Source organism: Teleopsis dalmanni, chromosome 1, assembly GCF_002237135.1.
Source record: "Teleopsis dalmanni isolate 2A chromosome 1, ASM223713v2, whole genome shotgun sequence".
In the NCBI taxonomy this organism is placed as follows: Eukaryota; Metazoa; Arthropoda; class Insecta; order Diptera; family Diopsidae; genus Teleopsis; species Teleopsis dalmanni.
Window position 1 is genome coordinate 79,224,928 of NC_051846.1, and position 15,984 is coordinate 79,240,911.

General features: G+C 31.6%; 2 protein-coding genes across 3 annotated transcripts in view; one reads left to right on the top strand and one right to left on the bottom strand.

Annotated features, from left to right (window-relative positions):
* Window positions 1–152: 152 nt before the first annotated feature.
* The window catches only part of LOC119667896 (protein-S-isoprenylcysteine O-methyltransferase), a 19,157-nt gene continuing 3,325 nt past the window's right edge, over window positions 153–15,984 (top strand). The window contains exons 1-3 of one of the 2 annotated variants that reach the window (XM_038077236.1): window positions 153–523; window positions 672–1,043; window positions 1,119–1,412. In XM_038077236.1, coding sequence (XP_037933164.1) covers window positions 302–523; window positions 672–1,043; window positions 1,119–1,406 — 882 coding nt within the window. In that variant the 5' untranslated portion in view covers window positions 153–301 and the 3' untranslated portion in view covers window positions 1,407–1,412. Of the gene's footprint in view, window positions 524–671; window positions 1,044–1,118; window positions 1,490–15,984 lie in introns of those variants that run through there. The other variant, XM_038077235.1, reaches the window with a different exon arrangement.
* Window positions 11,056–15,984, bottom strand: part of LOC119667895 (facilitated trehalose transporter Tret1) — an 18,240-nt gene continuing 13,311 nt past the window's right edge. Inside the window, exons 2-4 of the mRNA XM_038077233.1 lie at window positions 13,723–14,337; window positions 13,401–13,652; window positions 11,056–11,844 (exon numbers count right to left, since the gene is read on the bottom strand). Of these exons, the coding sequence (XP_037933161.1) occupies window positions 11,272–11,844; window positions 13,401–13,652; window positions 13,723–14,337 (1,440 nt within the window). The 3' untranslated portion in view covers window positions 11,056–11,271. The remainder of the gene's footprint in view (window positions 11,845–13,400; window positions 13,653–13,722; window positions 14,338–15,984) is intronic.

Sequence of the window (15,984 nt, forward strand, 5' to 3'; positions counted from 1 at the left end):
GTGTATGTGAAAGTGGTTATATGCCTTTTGGATCATATGCACATAATGTGCTTTCTGCATATAGCCGCAAGTGTGAAATGGGCCCTGCAGAGCAAACATTTTGCACGTAAGTGTAAAAGTATGATCGTAAATACGTAGTAGACATGTTTTAGAGCGCACATGGGCAACACGGGAACACAGCTGTGAAAGTTGATAAGCGGCTTTAAAATTCTAACTAAAATATCGCTGGAAAAGTTACTATTGGATTCGTACATGTAAAAGAACTTAGAAAAGTAATAATATATAGACGTATTTATTTCAAATGACCCGTAAATGTGAAACAGTGCGTAAACTGTGTCGAGATGGTCATATAAGCTTGTATAGCTACCTTGGAACTGCAGCTTTAATTCTCTTACCGTCCGTGCCACAAATATACTATGGGATTGTACCGAATATTTGGGGTGCAGTCCTTTGGGGCCCTGTGCTTTACTATGCTCTAATCAATATGATTATACGATTTATTCTAAGAAAAAATGATTATCAGGTAAAACTTAATTCTAATTTTCGAGTCGTTGATTTCTATGCAATGGACTAATTTATGACAAAACAATGTTAATCTAACATAATACAATAAAACAACGTGCCTTCAGATTTAATGAGTAGAATAAATTAGTAACTATTTACGATTACAGGTAGCGATACGTGCATCATTGCTGGGATTTATACAAGCAGTTAGCATACTATTAATACTTTTTGCACCAACTGTCTGGAAACAGTTTGGAGTATATGGGTTTTTCATGGCGTTCTTTCATTACTCAGAATTCCTTGCGATTGCATGGTCTTGCCCTCGAAGTTTGTCCCTGGACTCCTTTATGCTTAATCATTCAATTCATTATGGTATTGCAGCAGCTGCCAGCTGGTTAGAATTTGCATTAGAAGTCAGTTTGTTGCCAGAATTTAAAAGCAAGTACTATATATGGCTGTTAGGTGTTGCACTTTGTATAATTGGTGAAGTGATACGTAAAACGGCCATAATTACAGCACAAAATAGTTTTACACATTTAGTAAGTATTTATATATTAAAAAAATTTATCATTGATGTTTAATATGAATACTTATGTTTTTGTCAATAATGTTAGGTTCAATTTGAAAAATCAGAAGAACAGAAACTCATAACGCATGGTGTTTATGCCTACATGCGTCATCCATCGTATGTTGGTTGGTTTTGGTGGTCCATAGGTACTCAATTTATACTTATGAATCCAATATGCATTGTGATTTACACGATTGTTAGTTGGAAATTTTTCCATGATCGTATATATATAGAAGAAGCAACTTTATTGAATTTTTTTCGTTCGGATTATCATAAATATCAACAAAAAGTGCCAACAGGTCTGCCATTCATTGCAGGATTTATTTTGGATTAAATTACTGTAAGTTTTCGCTATTTATTTATTTATTTCTTTTTTAGTATTAAATTGACAAAATAACGTAATACAGATACAAAAACAAACATAAGTATATATTAATATATAACAACTTAACGGCCAAATAGTTATCATAACTACTATAAATGTTTTCTAATAAATATTGTATTACCATTAAATTTGTTACAATGTTGAATATATTAATATAATATAATTATAATTAATAAATATGATAAATTTACATTTCTTGTAGATTTGAAACTTAACATAATTAGTTTTTGAATATATTGTATCTGTATCAAAGGAATTGACATACGTAAAGACTTTCTGTACATCTTAATAACTCTTTAATTCTGAAATGATTGCTCTAACTAGAAGACAAACATGTGTATAAAACAAACAATACTTAACTTTAGTTAAATTTTAAAATATTTGAGCAACTACAAATTCTTTTATAACAAAAGTAAATAAACCAAGAAATGTATGGAAATAAAAAACATTTTATGAAAAATTGTATAATTAATCCTACTAAATTCAATTAATAAAATAATAAAAAAAATAAATCGAGGCTATCATGCTATATTTGAATGAATTTTAATTATTATTCACAATTTATACGTTTTAATATTTTAAATATTACTTAAACTATTCACGGTAGCGAATCTTCAATTTATAACTGAAATATTTTGCTTTTTATTTCTATATATGCAGTTAACATATATTTTTCAAACTATTTTTGATTATGTGGTAGTTTTACCTGTAATTCTGGTAATTCACATTAATTTGATGTTCGAAATATGATACTCACCTCACCTTGTCAAAGTTTTCACAAAGATATTTTCTTTGAATTATAGAAATCTATCTTATGTTATGATATGAAATAATGTAAATACTATTATCTAATTTATACTTTTCAGAAAACAATAAAACTATTTTTAATATATGTACCCCTCATTTTTATAAACACATTTTGCATCAAATCTTTATATATATAGTTCATTGAGAAGAGAAGGCGTTCTTTATAGAAATTAAAATAGAGACGCATTAAAAGTGGTGGTATTATCGCAATAAGTGTACAAATCTAGGGTTGTTGTTGACAGGGCATACACAGTACTTTTATAGTAATACCAATTGACCTATAATATATACCAAATCGCTTATCTCGAAGTATTTATTACTTTTATTGTGACGTTTATTAACATTTCTTTGTTTAATGATTATAATAATTCAATAGCATGTCGATATTGTTGTTATGGTCTTGCAACTTTTATGGGAACTATGAAATTAGGAATATAAATAAATTACAATAGTTCAATTCGTATGGACAGAAGAACATATGAAGAATAGTGCTGTAATTGAGGCATGTATTAATGATATATGAATTTAAGTGTGTTAAGTAACTATTTAGCACTAACTATTGCTAGTGCCGCACAAGAAAGATGTGTTTTATCCATAGAGATATTAGAAAGAAGCTTGTTGAAAATCTATTTGTGTTCTGTTACTTCGAAAATATTATAACAATGTGATAAGCAAATCGTATCTATACTAGCATCGTGATTAGTAGGAAACTATTAATAGAAGGAATGTAAATTATTTTATTACCAATTATCAATTATTTATTTCTTTATTAAATATATGTTTTACACTACAGAGCCAAAATTGAACTGAACTCTTTCCTCTGTGAGGGAGCTTTTTACAACACTCTCACCTGAGAGCTTTTAAACATAATTCATCGGATATTTTTATTTAAACATAGAAGTGTGGCTGATTACGTGTTAACTCCTCCCTCGCTAAGTAAGAGTCGTCCTCGGTCTCTTTTTGCGTTGAATACAATAAGTTAGCAATTATTGGAATATTTAACAAAATATATAAAACAAAAATATGTTATTATTAAAAAATATAACAATAGTTAGATAACAATATATTAAATATAACAATAGTTAAATATAAACAATAGTTTAACAATAGTTAAAATCATACAATTGTGTAATAGAGAATACTCTTAGAACATTAGTATTGTGAATGCATCAGCTCGCTTCGCCCTTGCAAACCACTACAGAATATTACCTAAGGTTGTCCTTATGGACCACCCTTCCCTTTATGAGGACAGATGATCCTAGGTCTGCTTCCACCTTTCCTTCGACGCACAATGGAGTTATTTTGTTTCCCAGTCTTCTATTTGTTTTGACGAAAACTGTTTCGCCCACTTGAAAGGTTCTATTCTGCCTCGCTTTATTATGCTGTTTTAGCTGGTTTTCTTGGGCTTCTCTAATTTTGCTCTCTATTTCCTGTTGTAGTTCAGGTGTAGCTGAATGAAGAATATCTATGGGTTTCTTTTTGGTTGTGGTGTGAATTGACCCATTGTATGCTATGGTTGCCTGTATAATAAGGTCGACTGTGTCGTCAATTTTCCTATCTATTTTCAGACACCTAGCAATTTCTATTAATGTGCCGTGTAGCCTTTCTACCTGGCCGTTAGACGTACTGTGTAAGGGAGGAGCGTTAGCTAACGTCACATTAAAGGTATTTGTCAATGTAGACCTGATGGTTTCCGAATTTAGTGACTTTTCATTGTCACAAAAAATTGTTTTTGTTTTTGGAAAGATATTCATCAATTGTAAAATTGGAATTTTCACATCCACAATTGTTCGTGAAGCAATGGGTTGCACTATAGCAAACTTCGAAAACTTATCTATACATGTGAGAAAATATTTTCCATCTGTGGAAAATATATCTACATGAAGAATTTGACCAACATATGATGGAATCGGGGTTTCGCCGATTAGTTGTTTTTTTTGATGTCTGTTGTATTTACCCTTTGAGCAGGTTTTGCAATTTGCAACGATTTCGTTGGCCAATTTTGTCATTTTTGGGAAAAAATATTCGCGCAAGATCTGCTTAACATTTTCCTGTGCGGCCCTGTGCGGCCCTGTGCGCCCTATTGTGTTCTATTGTTACTATGTCCCGTTGATCGTTTTTATCGTATATGTCCATGACGAAATGCTTGGAGTACCAAAATTTTGTAGACGGAAACGCCTTGACGAGCTCATTCTGGATACAAGCAATAATTGGTAGCTCACAGTAAATTGCATTTACTACGTCAGGTTTTATTGCTTCTCTAACACTCTCCAATAGTTCTTCTTCATTGAAAAAATTGATCAAGTGTCTAGTTTTTTCGCGGAAGATTATAAAAGTACGAGTCGATGTCACATTTGCTCGTTCAATGACGATTTGGTTTCTGAAACAATTCACTGGCTTATCAGTCGCTTCAATTGCATAAGACATTGATAATTCGCTGTAGATGGTGGCTGCGTCAGAACTAGGCATATTTTCAAGCGCATGAATGTTCTGCCGTGATAGCGCATCGGCTACGTAGTTTTCTTTTCCTGGCTTATAAAGAATTTGGGCATTATGTTCATCTATGAACGCTTTCCACCGCTTAATTTTCGCGTTGGGGTTTCGGTCTGAAACCGCAAACGACAGAGGTTGATGATCAGTAAAAATATTTAAATTTTTAACACCATATAGATAATTTCTGAGATTCTTTAGAGCCCAAACAATTGCGAGTAATTCCCTTTCATTGGTAGCGAAATTCATTTCGTTGTCTTTCAAGGTCCTCGATATCATAGTTATCGGCTTCCCGCTTTGTGATAGTACAGCGCCTAATCCTAAAGATGACGCATCCGTTGTTAGGTCGAATGGTTTTCCATAATCTGGATGCTGGAGCAAGACGTCTTCCGACATCAAAATTTTCTTGAGCTTGTTGAAAGCTTGACGCTGACTGTTGTTTAGCTCTATTTGTTTTTTCTTCGATTGGTGAGTGCTAATTCTACCATTTTCGCCCTTAAAGATATCTGTAAGTGGCCTGGCTATTGAGGCGAAGTTTCTTATAAAGCATCTGTAATAGCTCGCTAAGCCCATAAATGACCTGACATTAAATAATGTCGTTGGCTCAGTATAGTTTCGAATTGCCTCTATTTTACTTGGGCTTGTTCGAATACCCTCTCCAGTTACCGTGAAACCTAAGTACTCAACGCTTTCCTTAAAGAAATGGGACTTCTCCCGTGAAATCCTCATATTGGCTTCGTTCAACTTCCTCAAGACCCACGCTATGTGTTTAATGTGATCTTCTTCTGTTTTTGAGAATACGATAACGTCGTCGACGTAAACGTGACATGTCTTTCCAATTTGGTCTCGAAGCACGTCATCAATAGCCCTTTGAAATACGCTGGGTGCGTTCTTCAAGCCAAATGGTAGCCTACAAAATTCGTATTTTCCGCTGTTGACCGAAAAAGCAGTTTTCTCGCGATCTCTTTCTGCCAAAACTATTTGGTGAAAGCCAGATTTTAAATCGAGAGTTGTAAAATATTTTCCTTTTCCTAAGTTGGCGAGTATCACCATCACGTTAGGGATGGGATATTTATCGTCTATCGTTTTTTGATTTAATTTTCTGAAATCAATTACAAGACGTTTTTTTGTGTTGCCATGTTCATCAACTCCCTTTTTGTCAACAACCCATATTGGATTATTGTATGGCGATCTAGATGGTCTAATTATACCATTTCTTAGCAAGTCACGCACTTCTTTATTCACAAAATCTGCTACGCCCATAGGATAAGGATATAGTTTCGAATAAATGGGATCGTCACACTCAGTTCGAATGGTAGCTACAATATTTGTGTTGAACGGAAGTAATTCGTCAGGATCAGCAAATACCGTTTGTTCACTTTTTAATAATTTTTGAAATTTTTCGTTAACTTTTTCTGGAATTTTAATATCCTCAATTCGAGTGAAATTTACATTCGCACATTTTAAAAACTGGATCGGTTCTGATCCCGTGTTATACTTCAAATTTTTATTTTTAAAATCTATTTTTGCATCGATTTGTGTTAACAAATCGAGGCCGATGATTCCATCAAATTTTGTAAGATCGGGTAATATAAAAAAGGTGCTATTAATATTAAACAGGTTCACGAAGCATTTATCTTTGATTTCATTAAAACCATGTATTGATTTTACTATAAAAGTGTTGCTTACTGGTTTTGTATATCTTAACTCTTTAAGAGGTTTAATGTAATTCTTTGACGCACCGGTGTCAATCAGCAGTTTTATAATTTTCCCTGCAATATTCCGCTCTATGAATGGTAGCAGGGAGTTTCCACTAAAAAATTAACATGGTCAAAACTATCAGCATCATCATCAATTTCTATTAGTGATTCTTCGGCTAGTTCCTCGTATTTCCTCATTTCTTGTGTTTGAGAAGTGCTTTCGTGTGGCATAAAATTCACTCTCTGCATTTTTTGCCCTGTTAATCTTTCAGAGTCATTTCTTCTTTTCATATTTTGGTCCTTATATTGAACCCCGAAAATAGTGTTGTTGTATTTCTCTGACGTATTATAATTACTCCTTTGAGTTTTGGCACTGTTCCAGTGTCTCGTCCTAGATGAGGTTGGATCTACGTCCATTTTTTCAACTTGTCTTTTTTCAGCATTTTGTCTTACAAAATATGGATTTTTGTTTTGATTATCAACTTGATTACTTTTAACGTAATTGCTTACCTGACTATATCTGCCCATACTTCTTTCATTATTTTGAAGCCTTTGTTCAGTTCTGTGAGCTTCATCTTCCAGACTCCTCGCGAAGTTGGTTGCGAATTTATAACGCTCATGGTTTGCCTCAACTTCTTGTGCCAGAGCTAATGCTGCGGGTAAATTGGTTGGCTGTGCCGAGAAAAGAATGTTGCTTAAGGCCCTTTTTGTACCTGAAATAAATATGCGCAACGCATCCATTCTGTATTTTTCATTTAAGGATGCTGCCAAGGTTCCATCATAAGTCATAATTACTTTGTTGGTAAGCAAAGTCAATTTTTGTTCCACTTGTTCATAGAATTGTAAAAGAGTCAGGTTACCCTGACGTAGGGTAGACATCTCCTGTTCGATGAGGTAAATAGGCCGCTTATCAGCGTATGTGAAGTCAAGACGTGCTATTATAGCTTTAAAATTGAGAACAGTGTTAAAGGATGCTAAAACCATGTCTGCCGATCCTTTTATTTTATTTCGTATAATGGCAACTGCCTGGTAATGTTTCGAGCTCCCATTATGGTTTTGAAATAATTTATAAGCAACGTGAGCCGCTTGTCGCCATGACACGTAAGTTTCTTGCCTGCCCTCAAAGTCAGGCAGAGATTTGACAATGTCAAGTGATTCTTCACATTTTATTCCACTGATTATTCTTGTTTCCTCATAGATTTCTACATCCGGGGTATTTACTGTAACTTTATTTAGACGTTTACTTAACTCATCTAATTGTTTTTCAAAGATTTGCCTCTGTGAGGCAAGAGCACCACTAACGGCAGCCTCAATTACGGCTTTCAGCTGGTCTTCATTCATTTTTTCACTATGAACAACTCTATGGCGTTCCTGTATATGTTTAAGTTTCTATTGCAGAGCCGTTATTGGTAATAGGTTTCTAATAAAGAGTTTGCAAGGGAGGGCTATCGCAACAATAATAATACAAAAATAATATTATTTCAAAAAATTTATTTAATTCTAGCCATACAATTGTAAATTTAAATATCTTAAATATCTAAGAATAATATAAAAAAATTCTCCTGTTGTCGCGAAAGTGACTGGTCGCGCCCTGAGTTCCTCCAAATGTTATATTATGTTTTGTTCGTATTACAACTGTGTACCTTTTGAAACCACCAGCACACTTCAATTATTTTCTTTTAAATTGTTTATATGTTGATTACTTTAAATATTTTTTGTCTTTATTTTAAATCACCTCTCAGCTGCACGTTTGCAATGCTTTTTTGTTTGTAATAAAAAAATTGTTTGTTGTTTTAAAATGCAAAAAGAGGTAAAGTTAATGCAAATGTTTCTTTCTTCGTGGACAGTTCCCACTGTACAACAATTTTTATTTCTGTTCGGATTTTTATAAAATAAATCAATCCACTAATTTATAGTCATTTTCAATTTAAATTGACTTAGTTGTTTTCTATAATTTTGTTGTTTCTATATTATAATTATTAATAATTTAAATATCGCGTTTAACAAAATACAAAAAACGTGCTGAGACAAGCTTTTCCGCACGCAGTATTTGCTCAAAACGTGTTTTTTCACTTCGGTGTGTTTGGAGCTGAATTTTGGTTCAGCATTACTTCCACATTTAACATTTATTGCCCTTAAACTTTTTTTATTCGAGCCCCACGTTGGGCGCCAATTATTTTATTACCAATTATCAATTATTTATTTCTTTATTAAATATATGTTTTACACTACAGAGCCAAAATTGAACTGAACTCTTTCCTCTGTGAGGGAGCTTTTTACAACACTCTCACCTGAGAGCTTTTAAACATAATTCATCGGATATTTTTATTTAAACATAGAAGTGTGGCTGATTACGTGTTAACTTGTATTAATAAATAAATATACATAAGTATCAGAAGAAAATTTTATATATTATACAACAAACCAGAGTATAAATAGTTTCGAGATGTTTTTTTTATGTGAAATTGCTGCATCTAGATCCATTAACTCTAGATTGAATAGCGTCAATTAGATCTAATAATAGTGTCTGCTTTCACAGGATAGTTCATTTATAGTTATATAAAAATGAAAATGAAAATTTAATATAAGTGGTTTATAGTAGTACTACTGTTAAGAACCAATTTCTGTGAGGTTTCTCCCAATTCGATCAGTGCTTTATTGACTTAAGCGATGTTTCGTCAGAAATTATTCAGGTCCCAGTGAAAGGTGTTTTGCGAGGATTTTTTTTTTTTTTTTCAAAAGAAGGGTTGGGAAGTAGTCTCCGCGTCACTGTATCCTCGAGGATTATTGTGACATACCCACTTCAGTTCCATAGACGAGTAGCAGTTAAGAATGCCAGTATGTCCTTTGGAGAGATGTTGCCTATTGCGAGGATTACTTTAAAGTTGTGAGAGTAAATCATGACTATTTGAATTGTAGAAAAAATATTTAAGCAAGGTATGAACATCGGTTTCACTTTATAAGAGCTAAGAAACAAATGTTTTGAATTAATTTAATACATCGTTTTAAATGCGTTGTCCTTTTAAATCATAGTATAGTATGCAAGGTATTAAGTTTTCGAAAATATTGTGGAATGACATTGATTTCAATAATAAAAATTATTTTTTATACTATTTTAATTAATTGAATTTTTAGCTGACCATGCAGCTATTTCGAGTATTGTCAAATACCTAACCCATCATCAGTGGTCTTGCAAATAATTCTTGTATTTAATTATTCGTAATTAATTTTTTGAGACTGCAAGTACTAGAAATCGAACTCGTGCCCTGCCAAATTTGAAGCTCAGAGTCAGCGCACCTTAACCAATTGATCCAAAGCCGTACTTGAGTTTTATGTACGCACATTTTTCTGGAGTTTTGTTACTTTGCTGTAAAAGTTTTATTAACAAATTTACTCGCTTTGTTTATAGTAGAACGATTTCAATTAGATTTATTAATGACTTCACTAAATAATTTAAGTTTCTCAAAATTTAAATAAAAATTAGTTTTATTTAAAGCATTTTGGCTCTATAAGTTTCATATATTATAGTATATATAGTATTAACTTCTATTTATGCGTTTTATATATACATATATTTAACACATATAAATTTAGGTTTAACAATTGAATTGTATGTCATGAAGTATAACAGGTGGGTAATGATATTTTCTGTTCAAATAATTTTTCTTTTAAAATTTCTTTTTGAAATTTATTTATTATTCACTCCCAATTTTAAATAATATTACAACAATAAATTTTTTTGCATTTTGCGTATTTTAAAATGCCTTCATAGAAACATGATTTTATTAAGCATTATAAATCATAATATAAAAAGTTCTCTGTAAATAAATACAAAAAACATATTAAAATGGCATCAGCAATTTTACACTTAGGAAAGCCATATATGTATATAATAATAAAAAAAATTTGAATACAATTAATTTTTTTGGAACATTTCAAATTTTGCACAAAATTATTGCTTGGAAATGGTATACAATTAGAATTGACTACATAAATATAGTTAATAAAATGATTATCTTAAACAATTATACAAATATTAAAAAATCATGATGCTTTATGATTGTAACATAAAAACAATGAAACAACAATAATTGCATTGCGTATTTAAATATGCTGGGTGGTAAACAACTGTTAACAAATGCAATCTGTTAAGATATTAACATTGAGAACTGTTAATAACATGAAGTAGCATACAGTGCTCTATTTCAAATAACATACTTTTGCTGTTGTATTTTCCTTAAAATTAAAAGACTTAGTTTATATAATATTTTAAGTTTTAACATGTGTCTGTTCTAATTTTTTTTAATTTTTCTTAATTTTAACGGCATAAAGTTATTTTAAAAATATTTAAATACATTTTATATGAATAACAGTATTTTAACAGCATTAAAATTTTTTTTGCTTCTATAACATTACTTGCTCTGTTGACGTTCAGTCTTCTCTGTAATATTTAAATACAAAACAAAATCAAAAAACAAACATTCTAATGAATACATTTAGCTCGGAAACCTTATCTGTTAAAATAAATTGAAAACAAACACATTTACAATATATAAAATATAAATACAATTAAAAATGCAACTTAAAACTAATATTAAATTAATTATAATCCAGCGCTGTTCTTTATATTTTTTGCTATTACTAAGTGTAATTATTAATATTGATGCTTAATAAGAGAGTCTGAATTATTTTAGCGCTTGAGAAATATATTACCATTTCAATATACACATCAGGGATTAAAATAAAAGTTTAAAAATTAAAAATTAAAAATTCATGAACGTGCTTCTTGTAACAAACACTTAATCCAGTATTTAGTTTTACATAGGCGTATTTGTTTCGGCGTTGCTTGGATTTCTCCTCCTTCCTGCCAATATGTCTTGTATTTCTTGTAAGCTTTTGCCTTTTGTTTCCGGTACGAAGAAGAATACAAAGAATATGCCCACAACGGTTATTCCAGCGAAAAGCCAAAATGTTTCTCCGTTACCCATTGCTTGTTTCAGGTTGACGAAAAATTTGGTTACAATAAATGCTAGTACCCAATTAGTTGTGCCAGCTAATGAACCAGCTACACCCTTAATATCTGTAGCGAAAAGTTCACCCATCATCAACCATGGTACTGGGCCATAACCAATTGAGAACATAATGATGAAGGCGCACAAACTGCAAACTGGCAACCAACCGAGTGAACTGACAGACTCTACATCTTTTTGTTGCATGTAGAAATACACACCCATTGCAATAGTTGAAATTGACATTACAGAACCGGAAGCAAGTAATAGTATACGACGACCAAGTTTATCAACGACTATTACGGAAACAAATGTGGCGATCACTTGCATAACGCCTACAAGAATTGTTGAAAGTTGTTCATCAATACCGGTTTGAGCATCCTAAAATAAAAAAAAATATAAAAAAAATTTTTAAATAAAATTATTTAATATGAAAGTGATATAAAAAATAATAGCTATAAACATACGAACCTTGAAAAATTTTTAAATTTTCATAAAATGAAATTCTGGCAGTAATGAATGATAAGATAAGAAATAGACAAGGTATCGGCTCCGAATGGAGCGGAGGACCGCGATCATAGTTAATATTTTGACTTTAAAATATCAGACTTTAACCGTACAGAAGACATTCCGTCTTTCGAATGAAACCCAAAATGTCAGACGTTGAGGACCTCCTAATGCCATAAGGTGAAAGTAATTCTCGACCCACTGATTTACTCCTGCTTCAAATCAAGTCTGAACAGTCACAGAAAATGTGGCTGGAAGTCTCGTCTACTTCTAAGCAGAGTCGACAATCTATCTCTTCAGACAGACCGATTTTATTAAGGTGATAGCGCGTCCATGGTGACCCGTTAAATATCCAGCAACCTCAACTCTGTTCTACTGAGGAAGAATATTTTAACGTAATTGTAAGAACGAATCAGCTCTTTAGCGACTTCTTTCGGTTGAAAACCAACTTAATCCACAATATGGCTCCAAACCACAGAGTTGAATGGCAGATTCTATCCTCGCAAGATAGCAATGAATGATATAGCAATGATAATAAGTATTCAAATTATTCAGAATAAATTCAGATAACGATTTCTTGGTATAAGAAATTGAAAATATTGTATAAGGAGTGGGCACATTTTTAATAATTGCCAAAGTACAGCTTGTTTAAAAGATTTTTATAAAGAAAAGTATCTAGTTCTGGAATATCTCTTTAATTTGATATTTAATATGTGCTAATATTTAAATGGATTTCAAAAATTATGCTGTGTCAATTTTAATTTTTGTTAGCAAAAACCTCATTCAAATATGGTTTCATATATCAAAATCTTATTATTTTGACCGGTATCTCGGTATCTCAATAATTAAAAAAAAGTACACAGATTAACATTTGCATTAAATTTTGCGATAGACACATTCTTATTTTCAAATCACCTTTTATGATCTTAGGATACTGCTCGGTATGATGAAGTGGTCTAAGATGCGCCGTCGTAGTTGCTGCTACAGTAGTAAAGCAGTTGTATATTCGACAGGTAGTATATTTGATTGGTGGATGGATTTATGAAGTTTTAAAACATTGTCTTAAAAGCAATAGTAGAAGAAATATTTGTGACATTTTATAAAAATAGAAAGACAATATAAAACCTGCTGCTTTTTGATATCACACTATTGGGACATAGATAACAATAGCCAGTGTCACTATTTTAGAAATCGTTAGAAAAGGAAATTTGTTGAAGTACTGTGCTTGACTGGATTGTTATGATTTTATTATTTAGAATAAAATTATACTGATTCAGACAATTTACTGTTTTAGCAGTATTTAACAGTATGATTTTAATTTTTTTTTTTGTTTATTTGCTAAAATATTACAAGAATGCACTTTAGTTAAAATAGCTATGATAAACAGATTTCTAAGTAATCGACTTTAACTTAAAATAATATGAACTTACCCTAAATATATCAGTTGAGTAAAAAATGACAGCGTTAATGCCGCACAATTGCTGGAAGAACATGAGACCCAAACTAATAAATAAAGCTTTTAAGGTTGTAGGACGTAGAAGAGCCGACATAACAGAAATAGATTCTTCTTTTATTTTTGCATCTACTGCCTTGAGTTCTTCAATTTCCGTATTATAATCATAATTAGAACCTCGTAACCACTGAATAGATTTTATAGCTTGTTCCTCTTTATTTTTTCCAACCTGCAATTAAAATAGCGAAACGTATAATGTATAAATAAAAAACAAAAGTGAAATATTTAAAGAAACTCACTAAATAAGTTGGAGTCTCCGGCATAAAGAAGAATATAGCACCAAATATAAGTGGAATAAGACCACAAGCAACACTCAGCCAAAACAAATTAAGTCCAGCACCAAGTCCGTATACAAGCAATATACCAGCAGTTATCATCAACTGGAAGAAACTACCGAGCGTACCGCGAATATCCTTTTCCGCAATTTCTCCAGTATACATCGGAGCGGTGACGCAGAAAGCACCACCAGAAACACCAAGAATAAAACGGGCTGCATACAACATACTAACATTTTGAGCCCAAATCAATAAACACCAGCCTAGTGTAAAAGGTAATACAAGCAATAACATCGTTAGCTTGCGTCCAATCATGTTGATTAATATGCCGATCGGTATACAAACACATGCGGCGCCGAGAGTTACGAATGAACCAACCAATGAGAACTGATCCTCCGACACATCAAAACCATATTTGCCTGCAATAACATCATTCTGTGCTGGATTTGTCCAACCAAGCAAAGTACCTGCCGCAAGTGCCCCACCAGCTGCTGCTAATGCGGCTATATATTGTGGTAATTTTCTTGATGTCGAGTGTTTCATCTGAACCATGTTGTCACCGAGCAAGGCGTCTTGGTCCTGCAAGTTAAAAAAGAAAATTCATTACATTTTTTATTAATATTTTTTTTTTTTTCTATTTATAGTAAACAACCGAGAGTGTTACTACATTCGCTTACATGCCACAACTAAAACTATCTTGAAAACTATCTATCGAATCAAATGAAAATTGTTTAACTGTCATATAGTTGCACTGAAAGAACAATGTTTGTTGAGGAGTTAACGCTAAGCTTCTTAATGCATTTAGTATATTTATACCTTAATATAGGTACGTTTGTAAAAAAATTTTACAAGCATTTCATGATAACCATTAGATAAGCACGAAATGTAAAATGTGATAACGATTTTATTCCCAAATATATACGGGAAGGAAGAGTGAACATTTGAAGTTGAAGTTTTATTTGCAATAAATATATACAATCAAACTTCCATAACTTGAAGTACCATTTTTTAAAGAAAAGGTTCGACTTATGATGACTTCGAGTTAGAGAATTCTTTTAATTTTTTTTTATTTTTAAAAGAAAATAGAATTACATTAATTTGCAATCAAATACAGTACAAAAGTTTTTTTTAAAGGGATTTGAATTTTTTTTCTTTTTTTCAGTAAAAAAAGGTTCCAATTTATTCAAACTCTTGTAGTGATCATCAATTGTAGTATTATTCCTTTACAAATAAAAAGTCAGAAGTTTGAATAAGTCTTCTACTTCATCCCCCGAACCCTCATGAACACTTTCCGTTGCGCTTAGAATCGGATCCACTATAATGAGATATATATAGAGCTATAATGCTTAATAAATTGTCATCTATAGGAAAGCTTTATGTATAAATTTCATTGTCAAGATACCCATTTAAGATAATGGTTAAGAGTAAAATTAGAAGTTATTTTATTTACTTTACTTTCACATCATTTTACGGTCTTCATCAATGTTATTCAAGAAAAGTAAAGGAATGTTGTCTTGTTCGTCCCATGTAAAAAATTGGCCAAATTCAGATTTTCTAAAGCAGTGCGCTATCATTTAACTACCGTTTGCCAGGAACTAACATTTATACAAAGAAGCAACAGAAAGAAAGAAATTAAATTAAACATCTTGTTTGGAAATTGGGTTTTCCCCTAACACCAAAATGGATTCATACTTAAAACAAAAATGCAACTTATAGAATTCACTTTCCTATATTCCTATTGGCATGTGACAATATTTTTATTCGAGTTATAGAGAAAATCGGGTTATAGAAGTTCGAGTTAAGGGAGCAGAATTGTATGTAATTTGCTCTCTAAAACCCTGTTGCACTCTTTCTAGTTCGAGCTACAGAAAATTCGAGCTTTAGAAGTCGAATTATGGAAGTTTGACTGTATATACTATTTACAAATTTATTGTATTTCAAATCAAATGCTTTTTTTGTTTGCATCAGTGGAGTTATATTGAGACAATGTTAATGATATTTTTGAAAGTTTTCATTTCTGGATGTCAAATAAATTCCGTTTATAACATTCAATAATCTGGGTATATAGAAAAAATTATAATATATTAGTATAATCATTATTATCTTAAAAATATAACGAAATAAAAGTTATATATGTAAAATATTTTTATAAATACATTTGATAATGTAATTATACATAAAGATAATGTTTAAAACATTTTTAAACTTAAACGACTTGATAAGGTC